This window comes from Montipora foliosa, chromosome 11 (genome assembly GCF_036669935.1).
Source record: "Montipora foliosa isolate CH-2021 chromosome 11, ASM3666993v2, whole genome shotgun sequence".
In the NCBI taxonomy this organism is placed as follows: domain Eukaryota; kingdom Metazoa; phylum Cnidaria; class Anthozoa; order Scleractinia; family Acroporidae; genus Montipora; species Montipora foliosa.
The window spans coordinates 42,649,125-42,669,124 of record NC_090879.1 but is presented as its reverse complement, the minus strand read 5'-3'; the positions used below and the strand labels follow the sequence as shown (position 1 = coordinate 42,669,124).

Here is a 20,000-nt window from a genome sequence, read left to right as displayed (position 1 = left end):
ACCCACCCATCGTTGCTCAATTTGTTAAAATCAAAGTTAAAACATTCAAGGGATACCCCGTTTTAAGAGTGGAACTTTATGGATGCACTGATGGTATGGAAAGTTTCAAGCCTTAAAAATTCTGTTCAATTTACACCACCTGAAGCCATTTTTTGGAGCTATTTTGACTCACTTCAATTAAATTGCTATGTGAGATCTCGCAATTTACAGTCTATAAAAACAACTGGGTGTAAGAATTAAATATAATCTGTTAGTCTTTAACTTGTGGATGTACTCACAGCTTCATACGGATTGTTCGATCTCCTCCATACTTAAATACTTCATTGTATGGCAGTAACATACAAGTGAATGAACCTTCTTGTTAATTAGTATATCGTCCTGGAAAAAGAAGCAGTGCTATCAGTTGCTACTGTCCCTTCGGAACCAGAACGATCTTTCACACCCACGAGAGGAGATTGTTATAGGTTTTGCTTTTGCCATTAACTAACGGCAAGAATGTCCATAATATTAACCGTATTTTTCTTGGAAAATCGAAGGTTTCTCCACACCAGCTCCTCCGCAGTGCATGATTTCCCTTGGAATGCAATCAGAAGAAATACCAGATTCAGCTATCACTGCTTCAAGCTCTTATAACCTAAACAGCTTTGCTCCCTACCTCGGCAGACTCCATCTTCTCTCTAGTAGTGGTAAATACGGAAGTTGGGCAGCGGCATCCAATAATATAAACCAATGGTTCCAAGTAGATTTTGGAAGCTGGACAAAAGTACGAGCCATTAGCACTCAAGGAAGACAAGATGCTGCCCAGTGGGTAAAAAGTTTCACTGTCACTTACAGTTACGATGGCGTCTTCCACCAGACTGTCCACGACGATAACGGTTTGCAAAAGGTGGGGCAAAAAACTCTTTATCCAATATGACACAACAGATTTCGTTTTGAAACTATCAACATTGTAATCTTTTAATAATCAGTTCCACAATTTGGTCATTAGCGCATTAAAAATAATAGTTCAATCATAACTGCATTGGAAAGACCCAACACAAACGTCTTTCTTATCTCACGCCAATATCCTTATTTTGTTTATCTAGATATTCAAAGCCAACTCTGACCAGTACACTGTGGTAAAGAATGCACTGGAGGAACCAATTATAACACGTTTCATTAGGATTCATCCCGAGACTTGGAATGGACATATTTCAATGCGAACGGAATTTTACGGCTGCAAGAAAGGTATTCTATAGAACTCCTCGCTTCTCCCTTGGAAACATGACAATCGTGATAAGCTGCTGTTTATAGCACAATAGAAGAGCTCAAGAGCTCATGCTTTCAATTGAGCCGCGTTGGTAACTAGATTCACAAGTTCTGCCCTCTTTTTGGAATTCAAATCCATCCATCTCCACGTACAAATGATTGAAAACACTAAACAGAAGAAGCTTATCTTAGTCCGTTAGTACACACAGTCGTTTGAGCAAGAAAGCCAAGCTCCACCCTTTATGGCGTGATACTTTCCCTTCAAACACTCGTAAAAATAACCACCGATAGAGAAAAGGATTAAAATAACCACCATCTGCTTCTATTGATACTAATATCAGAGATAAGGGACCTTCCCGTATTAAACATGCTACAACACAAATGTGGGGTCGAAAAAGTAATTACGCACAACTTGGGGGCATAGTGCAACAATTAAAAAGCGAAAACTCTTTGATATATTTGTTGACACTTCATTGGTTTCAGCACAATCGGAACCTGATCACAGGCTTCCATACTGATGGTTAGGCTGTTTCATTCAACGACAATCTTTCCTACAGAAAATTTAAAGACATTAAATGCACTCGTTTTATAGGATTTAGTCCACCAAACATCGTATGTGTCGATCCCCTTGGAATGGAAAATAAACAAATTCCTGACTCAGCCTTGAAATCATCGTCCAATTACAATCAGTACTTTGGAGCACAAAGAAGCAGATTAAACGAGCAAAGAGAAGGAAGCTATTATGGAGGTTGGGCGTCTAAGCATGCTGACGTTGGACAGTGGCTACAGATCGACCTGGGAAAGACAACTGAAATCACCAGAATAGCAACACAAGGAAGATCAGATGCAAACTGGTGGGTTACAAAATATAAACTGAGCTACAGCAGGGGAGGAAGATTTGAGTTTTACAACAATGGAGAGGTGAGAACCATTCAAATACTTCTCTTGGTTACGAAGTAGTATTCGACAGTTCTGAACACCTCGCAACAAAGTGGAGTGAACTTTTCCAATCTTGCGCAAAACGTTTAAAGACATTACAACCACTTTCGCAGAATAGCTAACATACTCAACTCCTTCAAAACGGATTACCCCCAGCCCCTTCACAACAATCTCACACACTGCACATGTACGGATATTTACATCCGCCAACAGTTGAAATGGGAAAGAAAATATCAAAAAACGTTTATAAACGGAAATTATCAGTATCGACAGAACCCAAGATTTCTTCCACTGCTCAAACCCAAGCCGTAAGATTTGATTTGACCACACCATTTTTTTTTGTTTGTCTCATTCCAAAAGGAAATCAGAGGAAATATGGACAAGGATACTGCAGAAGGTCGCATTCTAGAGCAGCCAATTGTAGCTCGATACTTACGAATTCATCCCACTACTTGGTATGGACATATCTGCATGAGAGTGGAGCTGTTTGGCTGTAGAGAGGGTGGGTTTTCAAACTTCTTTCTACAACTAGTTATATCTAACTTAGATCCTTGTATAACTTGTTTACGTCCGTTGATCATTATAAAATTTAGTGATAATTTTGCATTAAAGCATCGTGGATAAATCGATCAAATACGTTTGTCATATGCAATGACGAAAACGTTTTCCGGCATTTTTTCACTCCTGGGTGTTTTTGGACATACTGGTTAAGAGGTAGGTAAGATTTTTCCAGTAGCTGCAGTCATGCATTTACCATTAGCTTTATTTTTACTTAAAATTTAAAACTGATATCATGAACTGTGTGTTTTCAAAAGGTTTTGATGCTAAAGACACCAAAAAATGCAACAGAATCCTCGGAATGCAAACCGACCAGATCCCAGACTCTGCAGTAACTGCATCCACCTCCTACAATTCATATATGGTCCCTGGAAATGGAAGGCTGCATTTTCAGGCAAAAAGTAACGCGTACGGGTCCTGGGCTGTGTCCAAGAACGACAAGTTTCAGTGGTTTCTTGTTGACTTTGGCACTTTCACCAAGGTTACTGGATTATCGACCCAGGGAAGGCAAGATGGTGATTGGTGGGTCAAAACATACAGTCTTTCTTTTAGCTACGATGGAGTATTCTTCGAAGACTACAAAGAAAATCATACTAAAAAGGTACCCTCACGTTTAAAGTAGCACTGTCAACTCGGTTGGAGTCTGGCACCTCTCTATATACTAATATCAAACGAGGTATCTTCATGAAATTTGTGTTATTTGTTTCAGTTATGACAGTTCTAATGGTTTAGTTATAAAAGTGCAGCATATTGAAGCAATACTAAATATAACCCTGCAACATTGCTAAATTCGTGGTTGCTTTTTTCGTTACCACGCGTTGTACTATTTTGGAAATTGTTTGTGAACGAACGTGTTGCCACAATTCCAACAAGCATATTTCATTTTCCAGATTTTTGTTGGCAACTCTGACCGTTACACTGTCGTTAGTCATCACTTCAAAAACCCCATTGTAACAAGGTACATAAGGATCAACCCAATTACTTGGCAAGGCTACATAGCTCTGAGGGCTGAATTCTATGGCTGTAGGGAAGGTAAGTAAAATAGGCCGGACCTTTTTGTGAGTAGATCTTCCACGATTACTTTATACCATAGAGCATGGACCAAACCATGCAAGATAAACGATTTAAAACACAAGTGTTATTCATGGATCTAAGAGCATTTCTCGAAATCCATTCTCTTAGTCTCTATTAGGGAGAAGATGCAAAGAATACAGAAAGTATTCGCAATCTTTTTTCATTCGGAATATGAAGAATTTAGACTATCAATTTATTATCTAGGATTTGAAACTCCAAAGGTTGCCTGCGCCTCGCCTCTCGGATTACAAACACATCAGATTCGAAATAAAGATATCGTGGCCTCCTCTCAGTATAATCAATTTTACGGCCCAGAAAGAGCAAGGCTACGCGTAGTTACTGAAGGAAATTACATCGGCGGATGGTCTCCTAAATCATCAAACCAAGGGGAATGGATCCAGTTTGATTTGGGAAAAAATACAAAGGTCACAAGAATGGCAATTCAAGGGAGGGACAACGCCGATTGGTGGACCACAAGCTACTCTTTGTCCTACAGAGTCGACGGAGGAAGTTTTGTTTCCTACGAAGATGGCCAGGTAAGCACAAATTCTCAAAGGCCATTTTGCGTCGATTTTATAATCGACCCAGAATTTTGCTGTAAGATCTTAGCTTTCAATGATTTGTTCACACAATCAACAATTGAAAAAAAAAACGATGGGAATAGCCATAGTGAATTGAAAGTTTCTATCCAGGGTAGCACAGTTTTCTAATTGAATACCACTTCGTGCTTTTTTATTTATTTATCCAACACAAAATATCATTTCTGCTCCAATTATAGGCATTTCCAGGTAACAGAGACAGAAATTCACCAGTTGGAAATATAATAAATCCGCCAATTGTGGCTCGATACATCAAGGTTCAACCAAGGACTTGGCAGGGATTCATTGCTATGAGAGTGGAGCTTTATGGATGCCGTGAAGGTATATTTTTTCTTTTTGCATAAATAAGATACTTAGTATACTTAGCCCGAAAAAGATGTACCAAAAACAGAGCAGCAAACTTTACGTATCAACAAAGTGACAGTAGCGAGATATTGTTCGATATGACGAAAGTAGCAATACTAACTGCATATTATAGTTAAGACCCAAGAGTATTACGTACTGCAAAGAAATTAGTTTCCGCAATACATATTTCAATTAATTGAACTTGCTTCATACTAGGGCCAAATAAAAAATCGCACTACTTTCAGGTTTGCAATAACGATCAATGACCTTAAAACTACTCCATACAAAACTTAGCTTAATTTGCTACAGATATCTGCCAGATACACGATGCAATAATTTTAACGACACTAAAACAATAGCTGTTTTAGGATTCTCAACACCAAAGCCACTCACCTGTTCATCGCCACTTGGAATGCAAAACAACCAGATACCAGACTCCGCTTTACGCGCTTCTACGTCGTACAATACAAATTCAATGGGACCTGGTAATGGTCGGCTACACTTTCAAGCAACATCGGGCAAGTATGGATCTTGGGCAGTGTCTACGAACAATGAATTCCAGTACTTTGAAGTAAACTTTGGTGACTGGACCCAAGTTACGAAGGTCGCCACACAAGGAAGGCAAGATGGGGCATGGTGGACGAAAAGCTATTCGCTTGCTTACAGCTATGATGGAGTATTCTTTGAGGACTATAAGGAAGATAACCTTGTCAAGGTAACTACAATTCTTTTTTTTAATCCTCCAGTTACAACTAACAACACACATCAACTATAAGTGGGAAAATGGCTATACAGAGTCCTGTCTATCGTACTCTTAACTTTCTTCACAAATTGCTGTTACGATAAAATGCCTTAACCAATGACATACTGAACACCCTGACCCCTGGCGAGTAAGAATTATCTGCGGACTTTGACAGGAACTGAATCACACAGTCGCATTACCAGCAAAAAGTATTGGACTTTTTCAAGAATCCGACTTAAGCTTTGAAGTCTTAAAAGTGAAACCCCTTCGGTGACTCAGGTTTTCATGCATCACTTGGTCTTGTCATCTTGGATACTTAATTTCTGGCAGCCTTTTTTAGTGGCAGTAATCAATTCTGTAGTGGCAATAATATTATGTATTCTCTGACAGGTATTCTCGGGAAATTTTGATCAGTATACGGTGGTTTATCACACTTTGAAATATCCCATCATTACCCGCTACCTTCGCATCAAACCCAAAACATGGAATGGTTATATTGCATTACGAGCCGAGCTTTATGGTTGCAGACAAGGTAAGTGGAGGTGCTTTCTACTTTATTGCATCCATATGTCGGCGACACATAAAAGTTACAATTAATATGATAAGTCTACGAACACTGACATATTTTCAGTCGCCACTTACCATAATTGTCATCAATGACAGAGATCTTCATATTACCCTTAAGTCTTTCATTTGATACGGCTCAACTTAAAATATGACACAAAGTTCACTCTACATAAATCGTAAACGTTTATGCAAGCGTATCAATACTTACAACTTTCTTGAAAGGTTTTACGCCTCCGGAAATCAAATGCAGAGATCCCTTAGGAATTGAAAGTGGCAAAATTCCAAGTACTGCTATTGCAGCCTCGACAATGTACAACCAATATTGGGGACCGGAGCGAGGCCGTCTACGAACAGTTAAAGAAGGAAGCTACGGAGGAGGCTGGGCTGCTCAGTATAACGATGCAAAACAGTTCATACAGTTTGATCTGGGCAACGTAACCAAGGTAACAGCTCTTGCAACTCAAGGAAGATCAGACGCTAATTGGATGGTTACCAGCTACACTTTAGCATTCAGTTTGGATGGCGGGAATTTTATTCCTTTCGGTGCTGCAGATGGACAGGCAAGAAAATACTAATATTAGTTCTATAAACCACTCTAGAAAAAATCAGCTGAGAAATTTAATATTTAGCTGAAAGTATTTATATCTTCACTTGAAACAAAGACTAGCCATAACAACAAATCGGGCGGAAAACAAGTCCACAAATACTTTTACCAAGGTTTCTATCACTTCGAACAATTAAGATAATAGTGCCTCCATAGAGCAGTTTACGAATGAGTGTCTTGAAACCAAAACCAAAGTAATTACTTTGGCCATTCAAAAAGTACGGACACAATCCAGTAAACCAATCAAAACTCTAAGTAATTACACGTAGCAAACGCAAAGCGCGGGAAAATGTGCACGCGCGAGCCACGATTGGTTTTGATTTCACTTCTGATTGATTGAAAAAGTGGCGCGAGAACTTTGAACTAATCACTGAGTGAAGTAATGCAAAACCAAAGCAATTCGCTAATTACTTTCGACACTTAATTGAAAACCGCTCTATTCATCTACAGGTTTATTCGTCACATGTTACATTATTTTTACTATAAAGGTCAGATTACTACTATCTTTGTAATATTTTCTGTTAAGCTTTGATTTTAAGTTCATTCTTATTATGTTATTAGGTGTTCATTGGCAATACTCTGGACAGGAACGAACCCGTTGGTAACACAATCGATCCACCCATAATTTCGCGCTTTTTACAAATCCGAGTAAAAACCTCAAAAGGTCACCCAGCTTTGCGCGCCGAGTTCTATGGCTGCACTAGAGGTAAGTCGATAATTTAATCTAATTTCTGATGAAATGCATTGCATAATCTTTAATTTCAAGATGTTCCTTACTCAGAAGTCCAAGTATTTATAATAAACACGGATGATTCCACCCCTAACTTTCCTTTCACACGTTGCTCTGTGTTGAATGCTATAAAGGTACTTTTCGATTTCCTCCTGAATTTTCCACGTCTGTTTCAAGTGACGTAACAAGTCACATTGTCATTAGTTTTAAAAATACAATTATTAATTTTAACCTTCATCTCTTTATTAAATTTACATAGGCTTCCCTGCCCCAAAGTCTCCGATATGTGTAGAGGCGCTAGGAATGCAAAATGGAAAGATTCCAGACTCTGCAATCACGGCTTCAACAGAATACTCCACAGCATATAAATCCATTAATGGAAGATTACACTTTCTGTATCGATCAGGAAGAGTCGGGTCCTGGTCAGCAAAAACAAACGACGTTTTCCAGTACTTGCAGGTAGACTTTGGCGATTTCACAAAAGTCTCCCGTGTAGCCATTCAAGGAAGAACAGATGCAGATCAATGGGTCAAAAGCTTTAGCCTGTCGTATGGCTACGACTCGATATTTTTTAGAGTTTACAGAGAAGATAGACGAAAAAAGGTAAGTAACTTTCCATAAAAAACAAACATTTCACAAATAAATTTTTAAAAGGAAAAAGGAAAATGAAAAAGGCGGCTTTCTCTTTCTCCAAATGTCAATCGTGTTACCCATTTCATAAAACCATCATGCCAGATATTATTCTATAAAAGAAAAGATGTTCAAACTATTGTTCCCACTAATAGTCCCGCTTTTAGGTTGACCAATAAATTAATACTGATTCGATAACAAACTTGCTCAAATATTTGCTCATCGTTTCTGTTTTAAGGTAGTTTTTGAGAATCGTGTTGAAGAACCCTTCGTATTCTTACGCCGTTTCAGGTATTTCCAGGAAATAATGACCGATATACAGCTGTAATGCAGGCTTTGGAAAATCCTATCATCACCCGCTTTATTCGTATCCACCCGGAGTCCTGGCAAGGACACATTTCCATGAGGGCAGAATTCTATGGCTGCAGAAAAGGTAGGTGAACAAGCTCATAGATTACCACTTAAAAATTCGAGTATCAACGAGTTTTCACAGTGCCACTTCACGAGATTTCAGAAGTTTGACGATGAGCCTGTCAGTCATCTTGCTTGTACAACGTATGTTAAGACAATGAACTCCATCCATCACGTATCTATAATTACAATTCAAGACAATGAACATATTCCTTACCTAAGGAATGGTCATTGGACCCCAAGCAGAGTGAGAAAGAAACTAAAGCTAACAACATTGAGAGCAGCGTTAACAAACAAATCTTTGAATGTAGACGAACACAAAGACTGACCGACCCAGGATAACGTTATATTAAATATTTCAGTTAGTTTCAATCTTTGCAACATGTAAAGTTACACACGATTTATTGTTAAATGCTCGCGCCTCCAGTGAAGCACATTAACATGGCGGAAGTTAAGTGCGTTTGTTTCTGTGGAACGAGATTACCGAGCAAAAATACCTATGAATTAGTCAGCACCGTCCTTAAATGAAGGAAACTAATTACCTTAAGTGACGGTGGAGGAATGTCCAAACTGCTTCAATTTAACAGGCTATCCTTCTTTCTTGCACTAGGGTTCGAACCACCAAAACTCGAATGCCAATCAGAACTTGGAATGACAACTGGTCAAATTCCCAATAGTGCCATTACAGCTACCTCCCTCTACAATCAATATTATGGTCCAGAACGAGCCAGACTTCAAACTAGCAAAACGGGAAGTTATGCCGGAGCATGGATTCCTAAAGCTAATGATATCGGACAGTGGATTCAAGTCGATCTTGGCAAAATCACCAAAATAACACGGATTGCCACCCAAGGACGTCAAGATGCAGCTCAATGGGTCAAAACGTATTCAATAAGTTACAGTGTTGAAGGAGGCCCATTCCTAACCTACAATAACGACTCGGTTCGTAATACCGTAAACCCTGGTAAATAAAATAGGTAATCTGAGAAAGAAAAGGACATTTGTTTGAAGTCGCAATTTGCCTTTGTAAGTTGAACAGACCTAAAATTCAAAGTGTGAACAGTAGAATATGACGACATGCATGCAAGTCCCAAGCTAATTTATAGGCTGGTCGGATATATTGCAAACAGAAGAAAAGTTATTTAAATGAAGCGAAAACTCGAAAAAAATCTACATCATTATAACCGAGTCCACAAATAACGTTGATGAAAGGCGACTGTTCTCATGAATGCACTCTAACAATTGGGACAAAAAAAAAGATGCAACGTCACAACTTCTCTTTCCCTTTTTAAGCTGATTTTATAACCACAATGATGGGGAATAGATTTGTCACGTTCATCATTTTTCAATTTACGTGTACCTGCTAAAACAAATACCTTGTTTTTCTCTTCAGCAACACGCTAAAAACAGCGGTGTCTTCTGATTGTTTAATTTTCCCGCAATCATCTGAACTTGCATTACTCTCTATTCAGTTAACTCTGTTTAAAATATAAGTGCTACACAGCCAACGTTTGTATAAACGTAACCTTTCCTTGTACTTGTACTTGTTCAGTTCCCACGGCCTTCTCCCGTCTGACCTTGTAGCTCAGTCGGTAGAGCGGCGGAGATCTAACCCGAAGGTCGTGGGTTCAATTCCCACCCTGGTCAGAGTTTTTCTCTGTCCTTTTGTGGGCCCATTTCCATCAGTAGGGCTAACACTCACATGGTTCATATGGGGATAGAAATCTAGAACTTTACATTACCCTCTATTCAGTCAACTGAACTTGCAGCCTTGTTAAGCAAAACTTCATCATTGCACTTGATAAAGTAACTGCTTTTATATCTTAGCTACCAATTAATGTTTCCCTTTTTTTCGAAAAAAAATGCAAACTACCTTAACCCAACTTTTATCCTCTCAGATTCTTAGGGGCAACAAAGATCAAAATACCGTCGTTGGACATATCCTCAATCCACCCATCGTAACACGCTACATAAGGATTCACCCCAAGGAGTACCAATCCTATATGGCCTTGCGCTTTGAACTCTTTGGCTGCACTGAAGGTTTGATAGCTATAAAATCCAATCCCATGCACTTAATTGCTCGCTCTAGTTATTTGCTGACCTAAGTATCGTAACCATAGCCAACTTTCAATATACAATTGTCTTCGGTATTATCTGTCTTAAAAATAATGAACAATGAACAATAAAAGGACGCAATAATAACAGTTTTACAGGTCCTGTCTATTTAAAAAAAGTTTCGGGAAGTTGAAGAAACTTGGTTCACTTTCGGCGCAGGAAAGTGTAACATGCACAAACTGAAACATGAACAAATCACAGTAAGCACCTACACTTTTCATCCTGTATAGGCTTTCTCGTTCCCGAAATACCCTCCTGCCAGATTCAGCTTGGAATGCAGAACGAAAATCTGCCCAATTCAGCAATAAGTGCCTCTTCGCAGCTAAATTCATACTATGGACCCGAAAATGCTAGACTACATTTCCATCCACAAAGCGGCCGCAACGGAGCCTGGATTCCAAACAAACAAGACCACGCTCAATGGCTACAAGTGGACTTTGGAGTCGAGACGGTAATAACACGAGTTGAAACCCAGGGTCGTCAAGATGCTGCTCAGTGGGTAAAAGAATATACACTCCGGTATAGCACCGACGGCAATTACTTCCGACAATATCAAGTCAATGGATACACCAAGGTAAGTCACTTATTATACCTTCAAAGAAAGATAACCCTTTCGTGCTGGAATGGTAGGAGAGCTACCTCATCACGTGCATTTAAAATTTTTGAGCAAAGAAGCGAGTGCCTTCTCCAAACAATCCATTCAAACTGAACTAAGAAGCGTTATGTGTGATAACGGTCAGATTGACTAGGATAAGATGGAACAAAAAAATTCTCTCAAAACAGTCTTCATGATAATGCAAATATAGCGGATTAGATTCGAAACAATTCAAGACGCGGTTTAAAGCCCGGAACACACCTATCTCAAGCAATGACCACATGGTTTGATTCTGAATGATCGTAAGAAAAGAGGCCTTGTGATTCTTTTGTCTATTGAGAGAACAATTCAAAGTAGTTTGACCACGACATAACCAATAATTTCCCCACCACATCAAGCCATTTTCTAACCTTATTTGTGCAGACCTTCGTTGCCAACAATGACAGATACATAATTGTCGCTCATGACCTAAAGCCACCAATCAGAGCTCGGTATGTCAGAATCATCCCGGAGGAATGGCATAGCTACATTGCATTGAGAGCAGAGTTTTATGGATGCAAAACCAGTGAGTAATTTACCTTTTAACAATGCTGGCACAATGTGTGAGTAAAATAAAATTGAATTTGCCCAGTAGTTGTTAGAGTGAGGGGATATGCTGCTGCTTGTAATCCAAAATGCCTTTTTCATATTTGTCGGAAAAATTCGACATCCTGGCCGGAAACGTGTCAGCCGATAACACCCGCAGTCTAAAGGACCCTAAAAGGAAACGTAAGGTATTTATCCTTAAAATTATAAGATTATTCAGGTACTAATGTGTGCTACATTAAACGATCCTAGTTTATTCTTGGCCGGAAACACAACTTTCACTGAGAGATGACCCAGCTGAAAGTCAACTCTGCGATCTTCCATACAATCACAGCACTTTTTTGCTTCTATCTAACCGGTCAAATACAGAAAGCTGTATCTTTACTCTCCCTGTTGTATGCCATCCAGAAACATCTTTACTAGAGCTTATCAATTCTCCATGCTTTGCAGATGACGGTGGCTATTCCGCCTGGAGTTCATGGAGTCTTTGTTCTGCTTCTTGTGGGGGAGGACGACATTCTCGAAGCCGCTCCTGCACCAATCCCCCTCCCAGCCCTGGCGGCAAAGATTGCTCCCAGTTGGGACCTGACACCGAGACTGGTAAATGCAATATCAACGGCTGTCCAGGTATAAACCCAATTGCCCATTATATCATAAACCCTACATGTGAATTGTTCTGCTGCTTTGGCTGCTGGTAGTTAAGGTAAAATAGTTACCCCGCTTTCTTAACCGTCTAAAATAGTCTGTCGTAACAATGCTCTTTAATTTACAGTCGATGGTGGCTATTCCGATTGGCAACCTTACCACACATGCTCTAAATCTTGCGGAGTAGGAGCGCAAACATGGCGAAGGACATGCACCAATCCACCGCCGGCAAACGGTGGAAAAAACTGCAGCTCTCTTGGATTGAGCATGAAAACTACAGAGTGTAACACACACAACTGTCCAAGTAAGAATGATATTGTCTTTTTGAATTATTCCACAGTATCTGAAATGCACACCGATCCAAAGAATATATTTACACATATCGCACGTACATCGTCCTGGCTTTTTAAACCGCGATTTTTGAATTGTCATGCTCAACGAAACATTTTAAAACTTGCCACTCAAACTGAAGCAAAAACACTCCCATTTGAGACATCCAACTATTCGCAAATGTAAGACCCAGCCAGCCTCTTCATAATTTTTTTCTTGGCCATTCACATTGCAACCCATGGCTATACACGTACACGTATTGCAGTGTTGAGTGTTGCATTTTTCCTTTTACATGTCTTTTATTTTTATTCTCGTTTATTCTTTAGTCAATGGAGGCTACACCGATTGGACAGAGTGGTCGGACTGCTCTACTTCCTGTGGAGGGGGTGAACGTTTGCGAACAAGAAAGTGTACTGAACCTGTGCCAAAATATGGCGGAAACAATTGTGCTAGCCTCGGACCAGGGCAACAGACAGAGAAATGTAATACAAATGCATGTCCAGGTACGTTTGCGTTTGAACGAAAGCTGATGTGCGTTCAATAACCAAGACTCGGGAAGAAAGCTACAATTATAAGGAAATTATGAATGTCACTGCATTAATTATGCCATATTACATTTTCCCGTTGAAAGTGTAATTTTGTTCGATAAGATCGTTATTTTCAATAAAGCTTTCATCAGAAACGTAATACATAAGTTGGATTTAATGAAATTTATTGTGCCATTAATCATAAACTAATCGGCCTTAATATTTCAATTGACAACGGAGACGTCTTAAGATGTGGACCGATTCCTTATTTCGAGCAAAATTCTTGTTCAGCTATCAATTAATTGTTTTCAGTCAATGGTGGTTATTCACCTTGGGGACCGTATGGCAAATGCTCAAAGTCATGTGGAGGTGGAGAGAAAACTCAGCGAAGAAGTTGCACCAATCCAATACCAGCGAACGGCGGAAAAAACTGCAGTGGTTTGGGACCAAGCATTCAGTCCCAAAAATGCAACACACAGCCATGTTTAGTTCCAGGTATGCCGTGCTCTGTTATTTCTCTTCTTCCCAAAACAAAATTCGTGCAATACCTTTTACCTTGGTGTTTTGCTTGGTGTCATGATTCGTCCATCGAAAATAAATGATGACAACATTTGAGTTCATAGTCAACTTCTTGCGAACCACCAACTACCACATTACCCTTATCACACTGGACACACACATAAAAGAACCTTGCCAAATAACGACTGCTGCTGGCGCAACATGGGCAAAACTAATGATGAGGATAAAGTCACAGCAACATTTTTCTAAACAACAAAAGCAATAGCTAGCTCGGCAAGCGTTTTATACAGTCGAGCGAGATCGAATAGTCGTCTGCACGCCTCGACGAACTCCATTGTTCATTGTATTCTGTACTGGATACAGTTACTAAATAAGGGGAATTAAGTTGAACTATTGGCTGCGTGAGAGTCAAACTACGAGCAGAAATCGACATTCAAGGAAACGATAGCAAAATACACGAAAGCCTAGAGTTGGGATACTTACGAACGATGCATGAATTCCAAGAGGCTAATATAAAACTTGACTTGTGAAAAAACTTGCTATTGCAACTACCGTAGACTTGAAACAATTGAAACGAGAAAAGTAATAGCTAAATTTTGAATGTATGTGGTAATTAGCCGGGAAGACTTACTTCAACGACTTAACTACAAAAGTGTTAATGTACAGCTAAATAAGGAATGCTGGTGAAAAAACAAGTCCGAATTGACTTTTTCGTCATAAATTTCAACTTATCTTCGACCAAAACGAGCCTTTTAGTCACTATCTCAACGCATGTTTCCCACATTTACGATTGGCTTTAAAAGAAAGAGTAAACGTTGATTTGTATAAATAATTTTTGTCCCGGATATTAACTGAGTTCCTTTTCAGTAAACGGTGGTTACAGCTCTTGGGAAAACTGGAGCACATGCTCAAAGACTTGTGGAAAGGTCCGAGGCCAAAGAACACGCAAAAGAGTCTGCAATAATCCAGCGCCTCAAAATGGTGGAAAAGACTGCTCTGCGCTTGGGGAGAACAGGGAAATATCTTCTTGTAAACCAAAGAGAGGAAAGTGTCCCGGTGGGCATATAGATATGAAAGTTCTTCTGTTTCAAAATTGTACCTCTAAGAATTATAAAGATGCCCAGGTTGACATCCTGTCACCCATTTAATAATTTTCAGCAGTTCACCACGTCCTTACACTCAAAACTTTGCATTTGAACGATATTCCCTCCACCTAATTGGCTTAGTTTTAGAAAAAACATATAAACATAAGCAAATTAGCTTCATCAAGCGGGCAACCTAAAAGTTCCAAAAGCTAGGATGATCACCGACCGACAAGAAAAAAACCAAGGTTATTGATAAGTATAACAATTGATGGGTAGAACAAACTTAAGAAGTGCTGCAAGGTGTGCTACATTGGGACAAAAATTACAAAATACGATTTCAAAAATAACCCCACCCTCAAATTCATCTTTATTTGAGACGACAAACTGGAACTTATTTATCTTGTCTTGTATTATCTCTTCACTCAAAATGTAGTGGACGGCGGGTATGGCAAGTGGACGAAGTGGAGTAGATGCTCAAAAACTTGTGGGGGAGGAACGCAAAAAAGAAGTCGCAAGTGCAACAAACCTAGACCTGCTGCAGGCGGAAAGAAGTGTAATGTGATTGGTACAAACAAAGAAACAAAAGAATGCAACAGTGAAACTTGTGGCCGTAAGTACACGTCATAGTTTGCACTTTATCTGATCAACCAACATTAAATACTCGTTTCGTTTCTCTCTCAAAAAAGAATGGATTTTAGCTTACCCCACACTTAAAAAAACACTGGAAGAAAACAAATGCCATTGGGTGTAAGCGTAGAAGCACACTATGGCCGCTTTGCCCGGGTGAGGTGCACTTGAAGGAGCAGCCATTTCACTCATATTGCGTCAACCAGTTTTCTCCACATGGAACATAGTCAATCCCCACAACTCAATTAGTTCTCGTTGGTTCTGGTTGGCTCCTAACAAGCCATAAGTTGGATCAGCACGCTTCATGATGACGTCGACCTGAGAAGCCACTTGAGCTTCTTTTCTTGTCTTCTTTCAGTTGGTGTTTCAACCCTACTGCATTTATTTCATAAAAAGTCCCAGCAAACATAACTACTTAAATACCACCGTACATTAGTAAAACGTTTTCTTACTTTTTCGTCTTACTTTCATATGGAGGTTTTAACAAGAAGATAACATAAGATACGAAATATGTTAAATCATAAACTCAGAATTTCGTCAATTCAATTGGATTCCGGCCCTAAATTGCCTTAACTGATTTGTCCATGCTATTAATATTGTTTAGCTTCTTGGAAACCACTTGGATGCTACAAAATGACAACTCGGGCTCTTGGAGACCAATTTTTCAAACGCAACAGAAGGGCCACGATTAAAACGCGATATGAAGAATGCGTGACAAAGGCAGATGCTGATGGAACTGTTCTGTTTGGCCTTGACGAAAGGGGCTGCTGGAGAAGTGATCAAGCGGAACCTTCTTACGCTAGATATGGGAACTCAGAAGACTGCAAGACAAGGGGTCAATATCACATGGGACTTTTGGAATCCGAAACAATATTTGTTTACAAGAAAAATGAAGGTACTAGGGAGGAAAAAAGGCAATCATGCGACTGGTCAGCCATTTTTGGTTTAATTTTTATCTTTTCTCAGTGGAAATTGTCCGGCCGAGCTTTAAGCGCTCGAATCGAGCGAAATCTTAACCTTTCTAGAAAAGGACGTTTCATCCTCACTTAAAGTCAAATTTCGGAACTCATAACTACAAATTCCTTTTTCAATTGCCAATTCTGAACTAAATTCAGTCCACTGTAAAGCTGATAATATTTATCTCATTCACAGCTTTGATCTTCAAATTTCCAACCTACACAAATCCTTACAACCACAAGCCTATTTTTGATGTTAATAAAAGATTTCCTTGTTTGTCACGAGTATGATTTCCTTTCATTTATTTTTTGCCAGATCGTTTCATTGTCTGGAACAAATGGGAGCCGGTTGGCTGTTACATAAATAAAGCACCAAAGGCGTTGCCCATTCCTTACGATATTGATGTGAGCAGCGTATCCGGAAACGACGCAATCTTCGAACATTGCAGAGTGTTGGCCGAAGAGTTTAAATATAAAACCTTTGCCGTCGACAGTGACATTTGTTGGACTGGTAACGATGCTGGAAACACTTACGACAAGTATGGTGTCTCCAACACGTGCTCTGTTTCCAAGACTACTGGTCATGGTTCTGGAAAGTCGAACCAAGATAGCATCTTCGTGTATCAGTTCCAATAATAAAAGAAGGGGGTAAGAAAGAAATTCATCTTCGCTTTAACTTTCCGAAAATGACCTGTCACTTGCTAGAAACACTACTTCAATAAAGCAAAGTAAGTCTCGAAGATGACCCCTTGTCATTCTCTTCAGCAAGGTCGCTCAGGTGAATTAGGGCCTGGATGGGCCCAGATCTGTTTTATGAAAGTAAGCGAGGGGGTGGTCTAACTATAGATCGTTTTCACGTGACGTCAGAGCAGCCATGTTGGTGTACAAGAACAATAGACGTTCTCTCCTTTGCGAACCAAACACTATTTTTATGCATATTCCACGCATACATTTTGTATTGTTTTGTACACCAATATGGCCGCCAAGTCACGTGAGTGAAAACCATCTATTGATCCATTTTATATAACACGAAATAACTGTGGGACTTTCTTAATAGCAATAAGATCTGTTAACACTTTTGGGTACATCATTTCTGTCCTTGGACATTTCACGATAACTTCAAATAAATGTCCGAAAAAATAAATCTTTTTTCCACAGGGGACTGGGGACTACAAATTGCCGTTAAATATTTCACAACTAAAGCCATTTTAAAAAAGGCCATGAGCAGTTCGTTTCTTTTACCATTTTGACTAATCTAATAGTGGCGGAGTAAAGTAAATTTTACCAAACTGTTGCCGTTTTTTTTTTTATTTTGAGTTTTCTGGCCGTAACTAGTCACTTGACCTCATTTGCATACGTAACCTCATTAATATAAAAACGTTTGTAACGTTATTAGTCTGCGAAAGTCTTAATTTGTTATCACTACCTTCAAAAGTTAGCCCACCCCCTTAGTTTTTTGTACAATAATTTGGGGTCAGCTGAAGGCCCATGCCTTAATTTACTTGAGGCTGTCAGTAATAATTTTAGAGAACCCGCAAGAAATTCGTCTCGTGTATATTTCATCCTTTCGTCAATTCCGACCCCACGTCCTAATTCAACTTATTTATTTGCTCTTCTCTGACAGGTAAAAAAATCAGGATGTATGCGCAGCATCTGTTGGAGTCTGAAGAAATCACCCTAAAAAAAATACGTGACAAGAAGGTCAAGTTGGTTAGGCCTGTTGATCTTCACTCGGTAGAATGTGCTCCTTCCTGATGTATCTGCGTTTCTATTTTAACAAGCTAAAATAAAAGCAATGCAATAGATCAATTATGTTGTTGTTGTCGTATTGTTGAAGAAAACAGTTACATTAGATACTTTGGACTAAATGACGAATAAAGACAATAGACAATCAAACGGTATACTTCCATTAGCGTGAAGCGGTCCGTATTATAAACCTTATTCCAAAATGGCCACCGTTTTAGTATTCTTTTGTTCGCTTGCAAATTAGCCCTTTTGAAATTTCAGCTTAAAAACGAGGCAACAAAAGCTAATTTGCAAGCAAACAAAAGAATACTAAAATGACGGCCATTTTGGAATAAGTTGTATTGCTGGGACAAATCCAGCATTATTTAAGTCAAGTGAGGCTTAAACAATTGGGAGGGTCCTTCCTAGGGTGTTTTGGGGTCATCCTTGGGATTTTCGAGTTGGATTTTCGAGTTAGGATTTCGAGTCGGTTTTTTCGACATGCTTACTAGTAATCCAGCTGCGAGGAATCGGCTAGTTTGTCCGTAAACCCTTTGGTAGATTTCCAGTCCAATGCAGTCAACAAAAGAATTCGTGTTGGGGTGGGGTTAGTGTTTTGCCTTGTTATTCTGCAACGTCACTATATAAAGCATACATGAAGTAAGAGGCAAGACATTGAGTCTTCCATGAACTCATTTCCCTTCGCCACTAACATGCTCCTCATTTCAAAAATAGCAAGATTGGGAAAGCTTTAATACCAAAAGATAAACGAAACGAAAAAAATACGATAACCGGGCGCACTGAGAGGTTTATGGTTCTCATGCCCTTCACCCTGTCATGCTCAGCATCAAGGAAGCAGTCCTCCTCTAAAGAGTGCTCCCCAGTTGCATTTGTACAGCTATCTCTAGTTTTTCTCTGCTCGTTCTAAATACAATTGTACTTCCATCAAATCTTCCATCTTTAACTTTCCAATGAAGGTAAGGGTCATATTTGTCTGTGGCTTCCTTAATCCTGGCCAAAACATCCAAGGATTGGCCCACTGGATTGATCTCTTTGACGACTTTCTGCTTGATGTTCTGAATTTTTTTAAGGTTGGTGAGGCCTTTGGCCTCGCTGTATACCTCTTCAATGGTTTTCCCATCATCCAAAGACCTTCTCAAACATTCATATGGAAATTAGCTGGGCTTAGATGTTCAGCTTTGAGTGTAGCATCAGGTAATGGAGCTTTGGCTTCACACGTGTGGGTGCCACTATGGTAAACTATGACATGTGAGTTCTGAAACTCCCACACTTTCTTGGCAAAACAGGGAACAGCTATAGCTATGTGCCTTTGATTTCTGCTTAAAGTTCTTTTTATTTTCTTTCTTGTAAGACAGAAGGTATGGACACTTGGTATTTATGCATCTATAAGTGCCATCACAAGATGCTATGCGTCTGACACCATGGAATCCAACTGTATAACAATATATAAAAAACATATTGATATATAGATTTATGCACAATAAATAAACAAAGAAGCAAACAAATATAGACATAAAACACAAAATAAAAAGATCAGTATGTATTTTGGTTAAATATTTAATTTCTTTAATTTTAAGAGGTTTTGGGAATATACATAGCTACTTTATTTCCAAGAATAAGTGCCAGGGTGCTTATTAATTTTTTTGCCCTGAAGGGCGGCACTTATTCGAGGGCGACACTTATTCGAGGGCAGCCCGTATTTAAGGCTGGAAAAAATACAATGATTATCTCTTTGAACAAGATGACATTCAAACCAGCACATACCCCTGTTTGATGTTACCCACTGTTTCCCAGGTCTTCCATCTTTTGTAGCTTTCATCATG

At 39.3% G+C, this 20,000-nt stretch overlaps 1 protein-coding gene, 1 long non-coding RNA gene and 1 pseudogene across 2 annotated transcripts in view; 2 read left to right on the top strand and 1 right to left on the bottom strand.

The window, feature by feature from the left end:
* The window catches only part of LOC137977155 (uncharacterized), a 20,420-nt gene extending 8,690 nt beyond the window's left edge, over positions 1-11,730 (top strand). Inside the window, exons 13-31 of the mRNA XM_068824430.1 lie at positions 1-93; positions 537-886; positions 1,086-1,227; positions 1,841-2,169; positions 2,548-2,689; positions 3,003-3,346; positions 3,636-3,777; positions 4,024-4,355; positions 4,598-4,739; positions 5,084-5,478; positions 5,896-6,037; positions 6,295-6,632; positions 7,238-7,382; positions 7,666-8,009; positions 8,328-8,469; positions 9,058-9,389; positions 10,346-10,487; positions 10,793-11,136; positions 11,581-11,730. The exon at positions 1-93 is cut by the window's left edge and continues 49 nt beyond it. Coding sequence (XP_068680531.1) covers positions 1-93; positions 537-886; positions 1,086-1,227; positions 1,841-2,169; positions 2,548-2,689; positions 3,003-3,346; positions 3,636-3,777; positions 4,024-4,355; positions 4,598-4,739; positions 5,084-5,478; positions 5,896-6,037; positions 6,295-6,632; positions 7,238-7,382; positions 7,666-8,009; positions 8,328-8,469; positions 9,058-9,389; positions 10,346-10,487; positions 10,793-11,136; positions 11,581-11,730 — 4,490 coding nt within the window. The remainder of the gene's footprint in view (positions 94-536; positions 887-1,085; positions 1,228-1,840; positions 2,170-2,547; positions 2,690-3,002; positions 3,347-3,635; positions 3,778-4,023; positions 4,356-4,597; positions 4,740-5,083; positions 5,479-5,895; positions 6,038-6,294; positions 6,633-7,237; positions 7,383-7,665; positions 8,010-8,327; positions 8,470-9,057; positions 9,390-10,345; positions 10,488-10,792; positions 11,137-11,580) is intronic.
* Positions 11,731-11,831: 101 nt separating this feature from the next.
* On the top strand, positions 11,832-17,067 carry LOC137977154 (thrombospondin-1-like; annotated as a pseudogene).
* Positions 17,068-19,549: 2,482 nt separating this feature from the next.
* The window catches only part of LOC137974928 (uncharacterized), a 3,080-nt gene continuing 2,629 nt past the window's right edge, over positions 19,550-20,000 (bottom strand). Inside the window, exons 2-3 of the long non-coding RNA XR_011117513.1 lie at positions 19,942-20,000; positions 19,550-19,609 (exon numbers count right to left, since the gene is read on the bottom strand). The exon at positions 19,942-20,000 is cut by the window's right edge and continues 98 nt beyond it. This is a non-coding gene — a long non-coding RNA (uncharacterized lncRNA). The remainder of the gene's footprint in view (positions 19,610-19,941) is intronic.